The 20,376-nt window shown below is 37.7% G+C and overlaps 2 protein-coding genes across 5 annotated transcripts in view; one reads left to right on the top strand and one right to left on the bottom strand.

Annotated features, from left to right (window-relative positions):
• The window catches only part of LOC129419117 (uncharacterized), a 67,037-nt gene extending 58,171 nt beyond the window's left edge, over nucleotides 1-8,866 (top strand). For both annotated transcript variants that reach the window (XM_055174142.2, XM_055174141.2), the window contains exons 10-14: nucleotides 2,447-2,560; nucleotides 3,487-3,533; nucleotides 3,645-3,812; nucleotides 4,963-5,113; nucleotides 5,217-8,866. In XM_055174142.2, coding sequence (XP_055030117.2) covers nucleotides 2,447-2,560; nucleotides 3,487-3,533; nucleotides 3,645-3,812; nucleotides 4,963-5,113; nucleotides 5,217-5,653 — 917 coding nt within the window. In that variant the 3' untranslated portion in view covers nucleotides 5,654-8,866. The remainder of the gene's footprint in view (nucleotides 1-2,446; nucleotides 2,561-3,486; nucleotides 3,534-3,644; nucleotides 3,813-4,962; nucleotides 5,114-5,216) is intronic.
• A 1,948-nt stretch (nucleotides 8,867-10,814) lies between these two features.
• tbrg1 (transforming growth factor beta regulator 1) lies at nucleotides 10,815-20,033 on the bottom strand. 3 transcript variants are annotated; one of them, XM_073853485.1, is made up of 15 exons: nucleotides 19,882-20,033; nucleotides 19,599-19,750; nucleotides 18,709-18,766; nucleotides 18,053-18,135; nucleotides 17,930-17,966; nucleotides 17,607-17,687; nucleotides 14,702-14,914; nucleotides 14,178-14,248; nucleotides 13,742-13,962; nucleotides 13,524-13,661; nucleotides 13,092-13,240; nucleotides 12,712-12,809; nucleotides 12,490-12,600; nucleotides 11,911-12,074; nucleotides 10,815-11,308 (listed from the first exon to the last, which is right to left on the bottom strand). In XM_073853485.1, exons 2-15 carry the CDS (start codon nucleotides 19,712-19,714, stop codon nucleotides 11,220-11,222), a joined length of 1,629 nt encoding a protein of 542 aa, XP_073709586.1. In that variant the 5' UTR covers nucleotides 19,715-19,750; nucleotides 19,882-20,033; the 3' UTR covers nucleotides 10,815-11,219. The 3 variants fall into 3 exon arrangements, with proteins under 3 accessions (XP_073709586.1, XP_073709587.1, XP_073709588.1); XM_073853486.1 differs by having other exon boundaries at nucleotides 17,607-17,669; XM_073853487.1 differs by lacking the exon at nucleotides 17,607-17,687.
• Between the last annotated feature and the right edge of the window lie 343 nt (nucleotides 20,034-20,376).

Here is a 20,376-nt window from a genome sequence, read left to right as displayed (position 1 = left end):
ACATATGGCTGGATGTGGCACTAATGTTGTTGACAGGATCTCTCTTGAGTTCATCTCTGGCCCTGTGGAGTGTATCTGTCTCTCTGGACTGCTGACTGCTCAGTAAAATGTAGGCATGTGTCAAAGTGACACTTTAGAAAGTACCAGCAGCGTCAGTATGAAAAGAGATCATTAAAAAGTCTTTAATGGTGAGATGCGGGCCGGTACAGACACCAGAAGTGTGGCGAGAAGTAATATATTGCTATTTTGTGACGGCACAGCAAATTAATGTGAATAATATTTGATCATTAAATTGTTTGCTATAGGTGCAGTTTCCTGGACAGGGCTTATTCGTGTCCCAGACTAGCATGCATGTTTGAGTTGCCTTAATTTATAAACATCTTGTACTGATGTATCTTAACCAGTGTTTGGAAAAGTTACTTTTAAAAGTAATGCATTACATTAAGTTACTTTTATGAATAGTAATGCTATGTTATTTTTTCTTGGCTGAGGCTTGATCTCTTTCAAGCCTTGCAAGTGTTTTTTCATGACTGAAAAGTTCTGCATTCAGAAATTGCATATTTCATCACAAAAATGTCGAGCTCTGGCCTGCCATCTCAGTTTCTGACTCAAGCTGTTCCCACACAGCGTGTACGCATAGAGTGCATAATGTGTTTAGACTATGTTTAGTTTAGTTCAGTACATAATTTTTTTATCAAATTAATTAAACTAAAAAGTAACTTGCATTACTTTTTTGAAAAAGTAACTTAAATATTAATGTGTACATTTAAAAAGTAGTGCGTTACTTTACTTGGTACTTCAGAAAAGTAATATTACGCAATGCAAGTTACTTGTAATGCGTTACCCCCAACCCTGATCTTAAAGCTGACATAACACGAGACGTTTTTGCCAATCTAATGTTAATCTTGCTTATATAGAGAGTAGTATTTCATCATTCAAATGGCCAAAGAGTCTTTCGTTTAGTCAGATTTATAAAAGAAAAAACAGCCTTTCCGATTTTTGGCGTAAAAGGTCGAACACCTAAAGGTTTGCGGTAGGCGGAGCTGAAGAGTTACGAGTACGCGCAGCTTTGGAAACTACTTTGGATTTACAGCCGACATAGATGGAAATCAAACTTTAAAAAAACTTTTTTTTTAACCAGCCTTATAATATACATATGATCCAGAATCGGATACTTAGTAAGTAATGGACAAACAGGAACAATAGCAGCAACGATTACAGCAGGACGTCTCTATCATGTAATTAATCCTTGCTTGTTTATCCGCTATTTTAATAAAAAAGCAACATAATACAGTTTTTAACTGCATTTGCCCGTTTTAAAAGGTGTAAATGTTGTAAATGCAGTACAAAGTGATGTTGTTGGTGTTGTTCACATTACATGCACGTATGCACGATTGCAAACAAAACACGTGAGATTTTGAATTATTTACGCCTGTGGTTGTGACTCCTAAACAGGGTCTTTTAAAGATGGGACCGGTACAATAGTTGTAAAAAAAGTGGAAAATCCGGCGTCAAACTGAGCCTTGTTTGTAGAGCAGTCCTCTCCGAAATACAGCCAGAGAACAAACAAACTCATTTCGCAATTACATTGCTGTCCGGTAAAGACGAACTGCATCCCCTGTTGTCTTACGACAGGGAAAGCTAAATAAGGTTTTCTTCTCCTTACATCGAAAAGCACACTTCTTTTGTCGAACTATCTTGCTAAAACAAAGTTGTCGCGTGCTGTGCAATGATACCGGTGACTTGACTTTTACTCGACAGAGCAATGCTAATGCGCGTTCTCGCTCTCACTTGACGTGCATGGCAGGCGTGCTTTTCTCGGGGTAAAAGCCCATAAAAGGAATATGGGGTCAATCAGTCGTAATGGATACCCCCATTTGAAAAAAACTTTCCGAAACTTGTAGGAAAAAGGAAGTGTGAGTTTGGCTCAGAAATACTCTGTTACAAGCTCAACTGCTTTTTTGACACTTTGCTTATGTTTAGCATGAGGACTACAACTCTTAAACTGTGTTAATAAGTCAGAATGCATGAAATAGCATTAAACCTCTCCTTTAACATATATCACGTATATCAGTGCCATTGTTTTGTCACAAGATGCACACCAGTAATGTTTTTGTAAGGTTTGTAAATGTCCTAATATAACTAAAGCCTAGTCCTGGATTGATCTAAACTCTGTCCGGGACCCTAAGGGGCAGTTTCCTGGACAGGGATTAGACAAGTCCTAGACTAAAAAAAATTTAAGAGCTGTCCAAACTGAAACCAAATTGTCCTGACATATCTTGTAATGTTTTAGTAAGGAATGTTTGTTAAAACTAGTTATATTTCGTAATTAAACTAAGGCCTAGTTTTGGTTTAAGCTAATCCATGTCTGGGAAACTGCCCTTAAATGTTACATGATCACATAAGTACCATGATTGTTTATTGTGTGTTGTGCTCTCTTCCTCAGACACTAATGAATGTGAGACTGGTGTGTGTGTCAATGCCCGCTCTTGCCGTAATCTGATTGGGGGATATTTGTGTGACTGCCTTTCTGGTTGGTCGGGGCCAAATTGTGACATCCGTAAGTATTGAATGTTGTAAAAAAATACATTTAACCAGAGTAAAAAAAATGCAACATGAAGTTAAAACAACTTGGTATTGCAAGTCAATTTAATTTACTTTTTAAGTTTTGACTTGTAATAAGTTGACATAGCTTATAAAAACAAGTTGGAGTTTTACTCAAAGTAACACAAAAATATATGTTGATTTGACAAAAATGCTCCAATTTTACAGTGCATACATGATGAATTCAAATGCAAAACCCTCTAAGTGCATCTGACAAAGGTCACTTTAGTCATTTGATTGGTATTTAACAAAGTTGACTGTCTTTCCCTGCAAAACCCTTTTAAGTACATGCAAGCTTTTTTGGGAAAAATATCCACTTCTAAAAAATACTCCAAAGACGTATTAAACAGTTGCAAAATCACTAGAAACATTGCAAATGATGAAAGTCAGAATGTAAAAGAAACTGAAGCACACATAAGGGAGCACTGTGATCCATGTCATGTGACTGTCACATACGGGTGTATTCAGGTCCAAGTATTCCCAAGGGACACAAGTTTAAATAAGCCCTGAGTTCAATTCCTGTCTCTGAGGATCCCGTTCCCCTATCTCCACCCAACACTTTCCTGTCTACTCTCCACTATTCTGTCTCATTAAAGGCACAAAAGCCCCTAAAATATAACTTAGCAACTTAATTATGCTTCCGTTTACGGGAGCTAATTTTAGCTGACTAAGGAAAGCATAGGCAATATTGCCCGCTGTAGATTTTCAAACAAATTACTTTATTCACCAGTAGTTCATTTGGTTCATCATATTTTATTAATAAAGTCTTATTATCTGATCCAATCCGAATTTAGTTAGCTAGTCTCTTTCTTCTAACTGAAATGTTGTGCAGGTTTCCACTTTGTTGCCTATTGATTTTTGTAAATATCATCTATTCATCAGGGAACAGCAGCTGCCAGGGTTTGTGTCTGAATGGAGGACGCTGTGAGGTGAGATGAACTGTTCATTTTGTAAATCAATGTCTTTTTCCATAACCTTATTTAACGCTCTTAGATGTGAAGTTACTTTGGTTGTGTACCTGACATCCTGGTTGTGTACAGGGCTCTCAGTGCGTATGTTTGCCGGGTTTCTCTGGTAAACACTGTCAGGTGGTCCTGAATGCTTGTGACAGCAACCCCTGTCTGAATGGTGGGCACTGTAAGGAGCATCAAGGTGGCAGAGGCATTTTCTGTAGCTGTCAGATGGGATACACTGGCACCCATTGTGAAGTGAGTGTTTATTACTTTTAATTATACAGTGCTTGGGCGGAGCCATGGCCTTATGGGTGGAACTAGGGCTGCACGATAAATCACATGCGATAGTCACTGACGAGATGCGCATGACAGTCTCATGCAATTTATTGTGCAGGCCTAGGTTGCACTGTAACATGCTATATTGCGGTATAGGCAACTCAAGTTCATGTTTTTGACACTTAATTAAACTTTTTAATTGAACTTTTCTAAATCCTAAGCTTACCTTAAAGGAAAACTTTTTTTGAAAATATGCTCATTTTCTAGCTCCCCTAGTTGATTTTTACCATTTTGGAATCCATTCAGCTGATCTACGGGTCTGGTGCTAGCACTTTTAGCATAGCTTAGCATAATCCATTGAATCTGATTAGACCATTAGCATCGCACTCAAAAATAACCAAAGACTTTAGATTTTTTTCCTATTTAATACTTGACTCTTCTGTAGTTAAATCGTGTTCTAAGACCAACGAAAAATTAAAAGTTGTGATTTTCTAGGCCGATATGGCTAAGAACTACACTCCCATTCCGGCGCAACAATCAAGGACTTTGCTGCTTTAACATGCCTGCAAGAGTCGCAATGATATTACGCAGCAGCTGAAAATAGTCCCCTTGGTTACTTTCAATAGCAGAGGACTATTTTTGGGCACTGCGTAATATCATTGCGCCTCTTGCAGCAATATTACGGCAGCAAAGTCCTTAATTATTACACCAGAATGAAATCCTAGAAAATCGCAACTTTTAATTTTCTGTCAGTCTTAGTACACAATGTAACTACAGAAGAGTCAAGTAGTAAATAGGAAAAATATCGAAACTCTGGTTATTTTTGAGCGCGATGCTAATGGTCTAATCAGATTCAATGGATTTTGCTAAGCTATGCTAAAAGTGCTAGCACCAGACCCGGAGATCAGCTGGAAAATGAGCATATTTTAAAAAAGTGGAGTGTCCCTTTAAACTTTAACAGTATCCTATTGCAAGCGCTGGTATTTCCTTCTGGTATTGCAAACTAGCATACAAAGTAATATGTTATTGTCATAGCTTTTGGCTTTATCTGTATAGAGGCTTATGTTGATACTGCATTGTATCCATTTTGTAATGATGACTTAAGTTAATAATACCTCTTGTACTTCAGTCTGTGCTGGATCTTTGTAATCCCACCCCCTGCCCAAAGGGGGTACCGTGTCGCCGTACAGAAGGAGGCTACTTGTGTGTCTGTCCTGAAGGTTACTTTGGAAACGAGTGCATGAGCCTTAAGGATTCATGTCATGAACCCCACTGCAAAGGTTCGAGCATAAATTTTGAAATTTAAGAGTTGCTCACTGAAATAATTTTAATGTATAACATCATCAGCATTAAAATTATGTCTTTCTCTTTCTCACTATTCAGGTGCAATGTCAGATCCAGGTGAAAGTAGGTTTAGTATATATATGGTGTTCGTGAGCGTATTTGCTCTGCTTGTCGCAGGCGGCTGTTCTGCGTGTGCGCTCCTGCTCTCCCGTCTGCACCACCGCAATCGTACCAAAGAGCAGCTACGTACTTCGGCACCAGAGGACAACGCCATTAACAACCAGCGGCAGTTCTGCACTCTCATCCGTAACCTGGACCACAGCGTGGCTATCCTTCCACCAGTGCAAACAGTGCCCACATCAATGCTCTCTGTGCCTGCACACTGCAGTGAAGAGATTGAACTTACTCTCCCCCCGTCGCCCGCCCCATCCCCAGCTCTGAAACCGGCCCACGTGCCAAAACTGGACATCTCCAACCGCGAGCGGGAGAAACTAAATCGTTTCCACTATGCAGAAAACCAGGAACTTGAGGTGTGACCGGTCCTTGACCGCTGGGAGGGACTCTCGACTTCCTGGAGGATTGTGCTCCGATTTGGTTGATTTTTGTTAATCAACCTCTGCTGTAGAACCTTGACCTCTGAGATTTACTTTATAAAGACCAGAGAAGGTTCCAACTGAGAAGATAATATTGGCACGGGACCAATCCATTGTCAACTGAAGTCACTATATTGACAGGTCAACAGGAGTTAAGGGCAGCGTGATGATTTAAAGGCCAGTCGTTCACCTTTATTCTTGGATATTTAAGTGTATTTTATTATGTTTACAATTGTGCCCTTTATATTCGTTCACATTTGTTTGTTTGTAAGTGTGGGTATGTGTGCGTGCATTTGTGAGCGTGTAACAGAGTAACGGAGTCTTGATCTTAAAAATAACGGAGTCTTGATCTTAAAAATTTGATCTTAAATTTGATCGTATTATAATTTTTTAAAAGCGCGTACGTGTGATTCATGGAACGGATGTATGCACAGAAAACGCGCATACGCCTCACTTTGAGATCAGATGAGAAATCTTTAATCGCAAATTATCTTGAAATTTTGCGTCTTTAAAGAGCACCTATTTCATTGGTAAAAAACAACGTTATTTTGTGTATTTGGTATAATACAATGTGTTTTGTGGTTAAAAAACACATTATTTTTCACATACCGTACATTTTTGTAGCTCAAGATTTCACTCTCTTCCTGAAACACACAGATTTTAAAAGCTCTGTGGCCTGATTGGCCAGCTAATATGTTATGATTGGTCTGAATACCTCTGACGTCAATCGGAAATGCGACGCTCCTTACCATGTTTGAAAGATTTGGTCACAATGCAGTGCTAAGAGGAGTTAACTTACAGGCTGTTAGTCCGAAGCAGGAGGAATTATGATAATGTCGGTCTTTCACCAATCCCAGGAAGTAAACTGTTGCCTACAATTCGTGTGTTTGTCGTAGTCCAAAAAAAGAGATTAACATTGGAGATGATAACTCGCGTCATCATTTACTTTGGGGTATGTACCTTTTGTCTATCGTTAACATGTACTAATACACACTTACACACCAAAGGAAATGTAAAATCATGAATTGGACCATTGGTGCCCTTTAAACAATACTTGATTAATAACATTGACATGTAAAAAAAGTTAAACACCTGTCAATGGTTAAATCTTTTTTGAGCAGCAAGAATGTCTTCCAAAAACCTGGAGGAATCGGACAAGCAAAAGTGCGTACGTCTACTTGGACCCTGACGTGGTGCTAATTTTTTCACGTCAAAGGCGTTCTTATTGGATTTTTGCGTACACACACTCTACGATAAAATCTGTGCGTATGCATGCTTTATGAACTTGAGACCTTTTGAAAAAACAAACGGAGTCTTAAGCCTTAATTATAGTTTGTTTTTTACGTGCACCCGAACATATGCACATGGTCGAAGGCACAGCCTTGCAAATCATAGTTTATTTGACTCGTACGTGTATGCAGACATTCGCTTACATTCGTCATGCACTCTGTACGCGGACCATCGTTTAAAAATGGGACTATACTACTATTCTAGCTTTAGTAGTACATTTCTTTGGTCTGGATCTATGTCGCTTCATGTTTGGTGGCTTGGTCTGGATTTGGATGTAGTTTAATGGTCTTGAAAATGACATCTAAAACCCAAGTCATTATTTTCCTAAATAAATATATAGAAATTAATTTAATTTTGACCAAAATTGCCTTATTTGTATATTATGATTCTGTAAAAGTTGTTGATAAATATTACATGTTCCTTAATTTTATTTAGCGTCAACTGGAACAAATATGAAAGTCTTTATTATTATCAGTTTATGACATTTGTTATTCATCATCAATGCACTGTAGCTCTTTTGTCTGTCAACAAAATAAATATTGTGTTGACTGATAGATTGACCTCTGCACACTGACTGTTGATTTGTTGTAGTTCTGTGTACTTCTAAAAGCTGACAAAATTACATCATCACACGAACAAAAACTGAACTTGCTGCAGTCTTCTACTGAGCTTTGGGAATTTCACTTAAAATGTGCACCTGCAGAACTTCACGGAAAGCTCAGCAGATGTCAGATATTTGGTACTGCAGTAAAATAAACGGCAGTAAATCTGTGTTACATTTCATTGCAGAAAAAATAAAAGGCTTTTTGGACTCACTTTCATTTGTATGGTTTTAGTCTTGATCGGGGTCTCTATCCGGATGGTTTGATCTTGACTCCAGCTCTGTTGTGTACCTGTGTGACTGTTTTTGTGGATGGATACATTTGCCATACATTTCCATAGCCATGCAAATCAAATGTTGGAACTCCCTGACTTTTAAACATTTTTAAAGGGGACATATCATGAAAATCTGACTTTTTCCATGTTTAAGTGCTATAATTGGGTCCCCAGTGCTTGTGTCAACCTAGAAAATGTGAAAAAGATCAACCCAGTAACTTAGTTTTGGTAAACCATTCTCTGCAAACCTGTGAAAAAACTAGGCTCCCCTTGTGATGTCAGAAGGGGATAATACCGCCCCTTAATCTGCACTATCCAACCACGGCACTGCCATTTAGTGCAGAGATTAACTCATTTGCATTTAAAAGGCCACCCAAAAAAGCAAATATTTGCTCACACCTACAAAGTGGCAATTTTGACATGCTATAATAAATTATCTATATGATATTTTGAGCTAAAACTTCACATATGTACTCCGGGGACACCAAAAAGGTATTTGACATCTTAAAAAAGTCTTGTGAAATGTCAAATTTTAAGAGAAGTAAACAGTTGATTTATGCTGAACTTATATTGACTTCTGAATTATGGAGAAAGATGACAGCGCAGACTGATGAGGTGCAACCTGACGTCCCTAAAATTCCTGCAGAATTTTCCTGTTATGTTGGAGATGTATGATTTTATAATACATAAATGTATATAGCGCCATTGTACATATTTTGTACATATAATTTGTTTTCCTTTTGTACTCTGGCTCCTTGCAAAATGTCGCCATTTTCATTCGGCAGGTGTTTGCCGCAAGATCAGATTGTAATTAAAGTGCATTTATCAACCAAAGCGTAAATAGCATTTACGTGTGTGTTTCTGTATGTGTGAGACATTTGTAGAGCATTAGGGTGTATGTATGTCAGGCTTAGCATTATATTGTTCTGTATTGCTGACGTTTTCTTAATTACATGAAATGTATGGTGAATAAAATATTCGAGGATCCTGCCCTTATGTGTCAGTTCCTGCATTCACTATTCTTTCAACCACTTCCATCACATAAACAAAGGCACAGACTGGTAAGTATCGTGCAAATGATTGTCATAAACATATTGGAGCATGTGAGAGAAAATGAGTCAGAGGTCAGCAGACAGTAAGAGTGCCAGACACGTGGACCTAACAAATGTGATCTCCAACCTCTCACGGACAGGGAATGGGCGGATATAATTCTTGCCTTCCTGTTCCCACCCGTCCGTTAGGAAATGTAGGAAGTTAAATCCTCTTAAAACACATAAATGATCACACTGACATACAGTAAAGCGGGGATCCCTCCTTGTTCACACCTGCTGTGTTTCAGGATACCCAGCCTTTCCCTCATTAACTGCATTGTATAGTGGATCAGCATATGAATTGTCTCGTTTCTGGCAGAACATTGGTACACCCCAAATCTCTGACGTGTTTTATCATTGTAGTGAAGCCCTTAAGCACCCACGTTTAACCCTTTAAAGGACAAGTTCGGTATTTTACACTTAAAGCCCTGTTTTCAGATTGTTTATGATGAAATAGAACGGTTTTGACTGAAATTTCGACATATGATGCTGGCCCGAGAATTTTCGGGTGTTTCTTATCTTGTATCACCTCCCACCTCTATAATGGGTATATAGGTGCACAGGAACAGTCCTTCCTAAAATGCATTAAACTTTCATTTACAAAGACGTGAAACTCACCAAGTGGTCAGGGGTGTTCACTGATATGCTCACACAAAAATCGCTGCAAAAGATGATTTCCAGGTGTTTTAGCATTCGTTGTAAACTTGTGGACCTATTTTTCCAAACGCCTCACACCCGTATATTCTTCCGCTGATAGCTTGAATAATAAACACTCCAGCCCAGTTGGTGGCGATAATCCGCCTTTGCCAATTGCAAGAATACAAACAAAGTTCCCGGCTCGGGGTAATATATCTATGGGAGTAATACCGTACCTCACAGCACATCTAATACAAGTCAATGGAGTTGGCAAAAAACTACGATGAAACCTGTTGGAATGCGTCTTTTGCAGCGATTTTTGTGTGAGCATATCAGTGAACACCCCTGACCACTAGGTGAGTTTTACGTCTTTGTAAACGAAAGTTTAAAGCATTTTAGGAAGGATTGTTCCAGTGCACCCATATAGCCATTATAGAGGTGGGAGGTGATACAAGAAACACCCGAAAATTCTCGGGCCAGCATCATATGTCCAAATTTAAGTCAAAACCATTCTATTTCATCATAAACAATCTGAAAACAGGGCTTTAAGTGTAAAATACCGAACTTCTCCTTTAACAACAACAATGGGTGTTTGTTTAATGCAACATAAAGAGATAATGAAACAGCTGCAAGATTAGATAAGGTATTTATTTAGTTTACATGTATGTGCATCTGATCTGATAATGCCAAGCAGTTATGCTATAAGACCTATGAAGGCATCTTTATCTCAGCTCTGTAGTGACATTCAGTGGTTGTCTGGGGTGTTTGCAGGCCTTAATTTTTTTAAACAGAAAACATGAAATCAAATGTGTACAAGTATAATCCAAATTTTTAACCTAGACTATTATGCATTTTGAATGGAGAAAACTTACGTGGCAACATTGCACTCAATCTAAAAAAATATTACAATTAATAAAACATTGCATTTGCCCTGCAGTGTGAATAAAGCATAGTATGTAGTGACTCAACGTCTCTCCGTTCCCACAAGATAATTATTACCACATATCTGTAAGGGCATGAAACTTATCTATATTTTAATACATTTGGATAACTCACTCCGCCGTAACTACATTTGCCACACATGACGAATGATATGGTGTTACAAATGCCAGCAGATGTATTTCATGTCTAAAGATATTTTGTCATTCGATGAGAGCCTTCCTCAAGGTTCCAACTCTTCTCATCGTATACATGACATGACCTACATAATGCAAAATTAAAGCCTCAAGGGTTGGTTTTTTGTTGTGTTGTGTGATTTACTGACAAGCGATACATCAGGGTTTTTGAGCTTTACAAAACTGGATTAACAAGTTACGTTCACTAAATTGTAACCTCAAACACAATCCATTCTTTCAGTTTATCCAATGCATATGACAGTAATTCCAAGTCAAATATAATTACACTTTAATAACAAACAATAATAGTACGAATCAATACAGAACAATGTTTTATAATCACATCAAACGTAATCAGACTAATATTGCTCCGTACTGTAACATGCAGAAAGCTATCCAAAGAGTTGGCACAATGCAAACATTGAGTTCCACATTACAAATAAATTTGTAAGACTAATTGTGAGTAATCTGAGCAATTTGTTAGACAAGTGTGAGTTGTGCTCATGTGTTGGAGAGAGCTGTTACAGCATTGCTCTGTAGCGCCGTCGAGCTCAACAGGTGAGATGACGTGTTGGGCTGTTGGGTTCGGACTGTAAAAAAACACACATTTCAATCAATACTCGAGTACTAAAAACCAAATATGGATAATTTTATATAATAGACATTCTGGTCCTTGGACCCAATTTGATGAGGTGAGTTTCAAAAAAATTGCAGCACTGTGATGCTTTACTGGTTTGTATCAATACATTGTATCAGCTGATATCAAGGGCGGGACCCCTGTATATAAATACACACACAAAGTACTATGCAAAAGTCTTAGGCCACCATGCCAGAATTAGATTTAAATAATAAAAATGTAAACTGATGTGTCAAGTTTTTAGGGTAAACTCCCCTTCTACTTGAGCAATAGCAGGAAACTGCGAACTCTTAAACATAAATAAAATTAAATCCTAAACTGACAATGCCTAAATATTTTTTTTTGTACAGATTTCCTGTATTTTCTGTTTGTATCTTAATAAAATAGATAAAAAAATAAATATGGATGGCAATTAAAACTTCTAAAACAACAAGTCTGGTGATGGTGGCCTAAGACTTTTGCACAGTACTGTATATCAGGACCATATTAAGTCCCAGCTTCCCAACTCAAGGTTGTAGCTCATGTTGAATAGTTTCTACTGTGTAATTGGCTGACCTGTACTGTTCTGTTCTGGTGTGAGGTTCTGATTGGTCAGGCTCTCCTCGCAGCTTTGCAATCGCTGGAAGGATTCGAAGCTCACAGATGCATCATCTTCTGACAGGCCGTGTGCCACCTGTCCATCTCCAGGCCGACATACCTCAAAACGTACCCACTGATAACTAAAACACCCAGACAAAGACATACTTAGAGTAAAAATATAGTTATAGTGGTCAATATTGTGCCCTTAATAAACCAATTATGACTTGCAGCTTTTTAAAACTTAAAGGGGCGGTTTCCCAGGAAGGGGGTTAAGACTATGTCTAGACTAAAATGCATGTTTAAATTCTCTGAACTGAAAACAGCTTTCACTGACATATATTAAAATATATCAGTACCACTGTTTTGTCACAAGTAAGGTATGTAAGGTATGTTTGTAAAAACAACTTAAATGTCTTAATATAACTAAGGCCTAATCCTGGATTAATCTAAACCCTGCCCGGGAAACCGTTCCTAAATGTTCCAAAGCATACAATGTAACAACTGTAAGTCTAATGACATTATCAAAAGCCATCCAGAATAGAAATTGCTACTGACTTGTTGCATTTGCGAGCCCCGGGACAGCTCTGTATTAGGTTCTGCATGGTAGGGTGAGAGAAACCAAAAAAGTCTGCTCCGGATGGAACAATGTTTGCCATTGGTTTGCCTCTATTTGACAAAAACAAGAAAAAAATTCCCATCTTTTTCCTAAACAAGTCAATAAGTGACGGATTCCTTAAAAAAAATTCTTAAAACACGTGTAATTCTACAGGATTTTACCTTCGGGCAACAATGGCTTTCAGCAGGTTTGCGTGGCAGGTTTGGGCTGATGAAGCCACTATTGCATTCTGTGGGTCATCCTCTGGCACAATCTCAAACTACATATCACAAGAAAAAGATTTGAACTACAGCAGACTTATAAGAAACTAGAGGATTTTGTCACTTTAGTAATTTCATTAGCATTTTAAAAAATTTTAGCTGCAAAACGCTTTAAGTGCATTTCTAAAAAAAGTTTTTCATGGTCGTATAATATGTGCCGAGAGAATTCGGTTAAAATATCATGATCTCATTTTTGACAGAGGTGGCATTTCCATGTGAGCTTTTCATATCTATTTATGCTCACGTTTACTCTATGCTTATATACATGTGCATGTGTGCACCTGAGGTCCTTGGCCACCGTCTTTGATTTGGCAGGTGTACAGGCACTTCTGATCAGGATTCTTCATACTTGCGAAAACTCTGGTGCTACAGAAGCCCACAGGATAAATAGCAGTCTCATCGTGAAACAGAGCCCTGTCTGTGATGATCTACCATGAACAAACAACAAGAAAAAACCTGTCAAAACTCAAGCATTCAAGAACTTAAAAGATGCAACACATGAAACACTCGATTACTTTGCACATAACTGCCCAACACTGTATAAGGCATACAAAAGTTAAACTGTACAAAAATATATATCAACTTCCAACTTTTTACAAAATAACAGTATAGAACGCTTATTAATATAATTAAAATGCTTATAATAAATGTGTACATAATAAATTATAGCTTATATCTGGTATTACAAAAGAACTGATTTGATTGGCTGATCTCCCCCAGACTGTAAACAGTGAGTCCCCCGAGCACAATAGGAAAAACCGGCCTGCCAGAGGAGTCGAGAGAGATTGGCTGCACAAGTTTGCGAACTCCTCCCTCTGTGACTTTCCTTTTCTTGCAAATCTTCTTTATAACTAAGGAGAAATCAGCAAATACACAAAGTATTAGTCTTAGAAATACATAAACGGCTAATGCAAAAATGATGTTGACTCACGTTCTTCCCTTCCTTTGTCTTTTCGCTCTTTTTTAGGTTTCTTCAATAGGCTGTCTTCCGATCCTGATATTCCAGGTCCCTGGCTGTGGCTACCTGAGAGAACAGCGCCCCCTGGTGTGCCGGAGCTCAAAGTGACAGGAGTATGTGTACTGCAGCTGGGAGTTGGGATTGGCTCACCTTCACCCAGAGACTGATACTGCAATAAAGACTTCAGCAAAAATCTAAAGGACAGAAAAGTAACTGAGCTGTATATCAGGCCGTAACAATAATTTTGATAATTAAATACATAGCTGTTGTAATGAACTACAATGTATTTTAATTATAAACAAAGCATGAACATCCAAGTACATTTTTGATTTTAAATGTGCTCTTTGGCTTTATGTATAAAGTACAACAAAAGTACAGAACTGCAGAGAGTTTGTTTAGCTTAACAAACCTTCTTTCCTCTTTCGCCCGCACAAACTTCTCTTCCAGATGAGCAATTTCATCATATAGTGCTGCATTTTCCTAAAAACACCAATCCACAAATGACTTAGGTGAAAAACTACATTTCACACACATTGTGCTACTGATATAAATGTGACCCTGGAACACAAAAAATGGTTTGTTAGGGTAGGACAATATTTGGCCGGGATACAACTATTTGAAAATCTGAAATCTTAGGGTGCGAAAAAAATCTAAATATTCACAAAATCGCCTTTAAAGTTGTCCAAGTGAAATACTTAGCAACACTAACTAATGATAACTTTTTTTTAAATATATTTACAGTAACAAATTTACAAAATATCTTCATGTAACATGACCTTGACTTAATATCCTAATGATTTTTGGCATAAAAAATATAATTTGACCCATACAATGTATTGTAACAAATACACTTAAAGCTGATTTTGTGGTCCAAGGTCACAAATACTGTTAATATGGCAATAATTGAATGTAAAAATTAAAAAAATTACATACGAATATCATGGCACGGGCAGCTTTGCGCAGACGGATGTATTTCAGTCTGTATTTCTCATTTTGGTTCTTGCGAGGACCTTTCCTGACCTTAGGCTTCGGCTCAGTGTGACTCGTAGGAGAAGGTAGCGGACCAAGGGACGAGCCAGACCCCGAACTTGAGAAGGTCGGCTGGGCAGAAAATGACTGCAGTGCCTGCTGTCTTTCTGCATCTGTCTGTATACAGAAGTCATAAATAATCAAAAAGACACAAAATACAACAGAGGATTTTTTTTTTTCATTACATAAGTACTTTGGTTATGACACACACTGTTAAGTGTGTTTAGTGGTGACAACATGTCCACATCTGTCTCAACCAATGACATGAGGTTGAGCCAAGACAAACAGGTGATGTTTCAGGGAAAGTTTTGGCTTGATTTTTCCAACTCTCATTGGTGCCACTTAAGATTTAAATACTCTTTGCAAGTGCGACATAAGCATAAACAACCAGTCTGGACAGCAACCTTTGACTCCTGGCAGATGGGGCAGATTTCCCGAAAACCAGGCTGGCTCGAGAAACGCTCTGTTTTGATAGGCAGGCCAGTAAACGCCTATTGCTATGATTAGATAACAATAGTAAACTAGCTAACTACTCCTCCGTCATTACATGTTGGGAATTGTTTTGGAAAACTTCCAATGTGGAAAAATAGAAGCTGGAGGGATTAACACAAGCCGCCAGATGTTCTTTGCACAAAACATGATACACATAAATGACAATGCGTATGGGTGAAACAAAACTAAAAACATGACGGGCCTAGCAATTACCGTAAGCGTGCATCAGAATCTAAATCGCTTGACTTTGTTTTCAAACAGCAGCCGGCTGGACCACAGACACCAAAAATGCATCAGTGTGTTACAGCAACTTTGTGGTTAGACACGGATGATACAAAAAATCAGGCGATCTCTAATAAAGCAATAGTGACACATAGTACATGTGATTTACTCGCATACGATTGTTATTCTGTCGGATCTAAAATTGATGGAACAGCATTCCAAATCCAGCGTCTACCTGTAGCTTGTTGACATTTTACCCACTTGAGCTGAAACTTCTTTAAAAATAAACTTCAACCACGCATTCCTAATATATCCCTAAGGAAGGTTATGCAGTGACTGTTCTTCCACAACCAGGCATATTTTGCAGTTTTTAACAACATGTTTGTTATTTGGATGCTGTCTGGTTTGCACAAACCAGTATGCGGGGCTATTGAAGTAGACGTTATGTGGAGGCGGTGATCAAAAGTCGAGTACTGTGTCATAACTAGTACTGTGCAAAAGTCTTAGGCCACCATGCCACCACCAGACTACTTGTTATTGCAATAGGCCCCATGCCCAGCTGCACTACTTCCTGAACTTCAGCCAGCTCTTTGTTTCCTGTCTGCCATTATTGGACAAACTTATTAATCCAGGTGTGCCTGACCTCAGTAGTCACAACAACAATAATCAGACACACCTGGATTAATCAGTTTGTGGCAGACAGGAAACAAGGAGCTGGCCGAAGTTCAGGAAGCAGCGCAGCTGGGCATAAAGCCCATTGCATAATGATCATTTATAATTATATCTCAGTCACTCTATCAGAACACAACAAGAAAACACAGGAAATGTGCATGTAGCATTAAATACAGTATAAAAGTTTAAGCTGAAGTGTCAAGTATTTAGTGTAAACTCCCCTTCCACTTGAGCAATAGCAGGCAGCTGCAGGATATCTTAAACCTAAATAAAATTAAATCCTAAATCGAATGACTTCAGTCTCCTCAAAAAAGCTCAAGATGTGTTTCATGCCAAGAGAGGTCACACTAAATACTGACTGATGCCTGAAGAAGACATTTAGTCCTGAAATTTTTTTGTTTTTAATTTTGTGTACATATTTTTCTGTACTTTATGTCTGCATTTCAAAAGATTGAAAAATAAATATGGATGGACATCAAAACCTTGCCAAAACAACAAAGCTGGCCAGGTGGCCTAAGATTTTTGCACAGTACTGTATATGACTAGATGTTTTTTTGGGATTGGTGTCAAGAACAGTTGATATTTCAGTAACAAGGATGTTTTCAGTTCTGAAAATTACAGGATGCACCTTCAAGTACGATGACCTCATATATAGCAAAAGCTGAAGTTATAATTGATTCCATCATTCACAGCCCTCCATTAAACAATTCATTAAAGTACTGGGCAAAAGTCTTAGGCCACCACCACAAGACTTGCTGTTTTAGAAGTTTTTGTCCATCCATATTTATTTTTCAACCCATTTCCAAGATACAGACTGAAAATACAGGAAATATGCACAAAAAAATAAAAATATATTTTCAGGACTAAATGTCTTCTTTAGGCATCATCAGTATTTAGTGTGACCTCTCTTGGCACTAAACACATCTTGAGCGTTTTTGAGCAGAATAAGGTAAAAAGACTAATTTCTTTAAAATTAGAAAATAGGACTACATTTTATTTAGGTTTAAGAGATCCTGCAGTTTTCTGTCTATTGCTCAAGTGGAAGGGAAGTTTACCCTAAAAACGTGACAAACCGTTTTACATTTTTATACAGTTTTTAATACTACATACACATTTGTATTTTCTGGATATATTCTATTAAAGAGACTGAGAAATTATTATATATGATTACTAACAACGAATCTAATTCTGGCATGGTGTCCTAAGACTTTTGCACAGTACTGTATATGATACATGATACAAGATGAGTAACAACAACAAAACAACATGAACGATTTTGGTTTTCCTAGCAACTGAGACTTTAAATGCTGTTACAGTAAAGTGAAATTCAATCTAATACTGTGTGTGGCCAGTGGGATGCAACTTAAGATGCTCCCAACTTTCATTTAGCAGAAGCTATTTTGTATTTAACACAGGAACTTACCAACAGGGCAAAAACTCCATTTCTGCTCTCAATCCTCTTGAAGCGTCGACTCCCTTTCTGTGTCTGTAACACAGCGTGACAGTAAAGAAAATGCTACATACTGAAACCTAAATTCAACAGGAAGGTCTCCAGACTCATCTACAGGCTACTCTGATCTTTTCTTTCCTTTATACATTAGTAATAATTGTAAAACTTCAGTGAATTTAAAACTTAAAACCAATACAAATGAAATCATGCACACATAAACTGAATGGAAAACGTATGGTGAATGATTGACATGTAACATACATACAGTGTCACAAATAATGTATAGTGAATCTCACCTCTCGGTACATGACTGCCTCAAGACTCGACTTTGCACTGAGAAAGAGGTAGAGAAAATATATATAAATCCTTATTGCCATAGTTATGAAGGTATAGAAACTAAGGAACTGAATGGTTTTTACTTCGACTGCACTAATCCACGATCAATGATACGCTGTTTGATCTCCTTGATGTGCATGGGGCGTCCAGCCTCTTCCAGAACGATCTAAAACCATCCGAGAGAAAAATGTAATAAACTGAATTGATACGTGCATAGATACAAAAAAATAATAATAATCTATGGGTGAATATCCCTAAAACAAAATTGTGAAATGCGTTACCTATTTAAATGAACATTTAAGAGGACATGGGATTTTTTTTTATTTTTGTAATGCAATAGTTTCACTGGCATTTATGCATTTTGGGGGGACCAAGAAACACTAGACCTTAGGTGTCCCACTTTAGGGCACTTTACCCTTAAGTTACACAGTTACATAAAACATATGTATAAAAATAAAGGGTATCCCGCACACTATTAACTTGCAAAATATGAAAAATATTTATTGCTATGTATATTTACTGATATATGCCTAAAGAAAGATCTTGTGATCGATAGGTCGCAATAAATATGTTTCATATTTTGCAAATTAATAGTGCGCGGGATACCCTTTATTTTTATACATGTTTGGACTTCATTGTCTCTTTATCCACTGCACCTATCCAGAACTAACAGGTGTGCGACATTGTTCTTCACATAAAACATATGTAAAATTAATCAAGTAAGGTTAAAATATTAAACCTGGGCAGCGTCGAGCCATGTAAGGTTTGGTTTGTCTGTAACCTCATTGGGGGTTTCACTGAAAAAAAAAAAACACATAAAAGTTAAAACACATCTTTCCACACTGATAAACATACAATATTGGATCCCCAGTGCTTCTATTAACCTAAAAAATTTGAAAAAGAACAACCCAGTAACTTATTTTGGTAAATCATTCTCTGCAAGCGTGTGAAAAATAGGTAATTGAAATTTGGCTCCCCCTGTGATGTCAGAAGGGGATGAAACCGCCCCTAATCTGCACTATCCAACCACAGCACTACCATTTAGTGCAGAGATCAGCTCATTTGCATTTTAAAGGACACACCCAAAAACTTCACATTTTGCTCACACCTACAAAGTGCCAATTTTAGCATGCTCTAATAAATGATCTATATGGTATTTTGAGCTAAAACTTCACATAAGTACTCTGGGGACATCAAAGATTTATTTGACATCTTTAAAAAAATCTTGTAAAATGTCCATCTTTAAAAGTGTATTTTTTTATTAAAAGGCCATTGCAATGACACATGCATGGCTTACCTGGTTAAATGAATGCAACTATAATTCATAAAAATCATAAAGCATAAGGAAATCTTCTACTATTAATACTTTGTTTTGTTTTGTATTGTATTCATTCGTGGTACTTTAGCATCAAGATATATTCATATTATCAGACTCTATGGTGAAGCTGTTGTTGTTTTGTTAAGCTGTGATAGCGTAAAATTGTGTTACATGACACCGTACTTAATGTTTTACATATTTATGTACCATTCGTGGCATTTGAGTAAAAAACATAATAATACCACGTGAAAATAAAGAAACAAAGTGACGTTATCTGATAGATCAGACATCCATCACCAGCACAAACTCACGCGTCCAGACTCTCGGTTGCCCCGGTAAGGCTGCTCATATTGTCCAGGGCTGGAAACAAAGAATAACTGCCCTGCCCATCTGCCTCCATCTCTGACTCAAAGTTTAGTGAATCCATCACTGATCTTCACCGCTGTGTGTGGATTACAGATATCTGTAAAAATGCAACAACACTCAGACTGACTATGCTAGGCTAACGTTACTGTAAAAATACAAAATCCACGCACGCAGAACATGCAGGAGACCTGATCATATAAAATCGCCAATGATTCATGCGATCCTTACCACAGACTGCGTGCTTTTTATTCGTGGGACATAAATAATGTATTTATTTCTTGTTGATGACATGCGACATATTAGCATTTGTTCTCAGAATCCACATAGGAACCACTTATCGCAATGGTTAATGTTTTGGGGGACACATTTCAGAAAACACTTCTGAGTTTGAATGGTGCATCCTTCGGAGGTCGCATTTGTAGGCTCCATACAGATCGTCTTATTTTAGAATATTAACCATTTTAAAGTTGACTAATATTCTTAGTTAATCGTAAATTGTTGTAATATGCTTATGACTTGCAAATGTAATGTTCAGTGAATTTAAATAAACCAGGTTTGATGACGTATGCAACCTGTATATGAGACCTCCGGAGGCTGCAGCCTTGGATTGAAAAAACGGCCAAATGCCATCTACTGGATGTTTGTATGGTTTACATAAATGTCAGAAACAATCAAAACCTATGTTGGACTGAAACGATTCTCCTGTTTTGTCCACATCACTGA

Source organism: Misgurnus anguillicaudatus, chromosome 15, assembly GCF_027580225.2.
Source record: "Misgurnus anguillicaudatus chromosome 15, ASM2758022v2, whole genome shotgun sequence".
Classification (NCBI taxonomy): Eukaryota; Metazoa; Chordata; class Actinopteri; order Cypriniformes; family Cobitidae; genus Misgurnus; species Misgurnus anguillicaudatus.
The sequence above is the reverse complement of the archived record's forward strand: the minus strand, read 5'-3'. Positions and strand labels throughout refer to the sequence as shown.

Excerpts from the sequence above, each read along its gene's own strand:
- tbrg1 (XM_073853485.1), bottom strand. The coding sequence starts at position 19,714 with ATGGATTCACTAAACTTTGAGTCAGAGATGGAGGCAGATGGGCAGGGC. Across the intron at positions 14,249-14,701 it reads CTGCCCGTGCCATGATATTC|GAAAATGCAGCACTATATGA; the intron begins GTATGTAATTTT and ends TGGTGTTTTTAG. Across the intron at positions 12,601-12,711 it reads AAAGCCATTGTTGCCCGAAG|AGGCAAACCAATGGCAAACA; the intron begins GTAAAATCCTGT and ends TTTGTCAAATAG.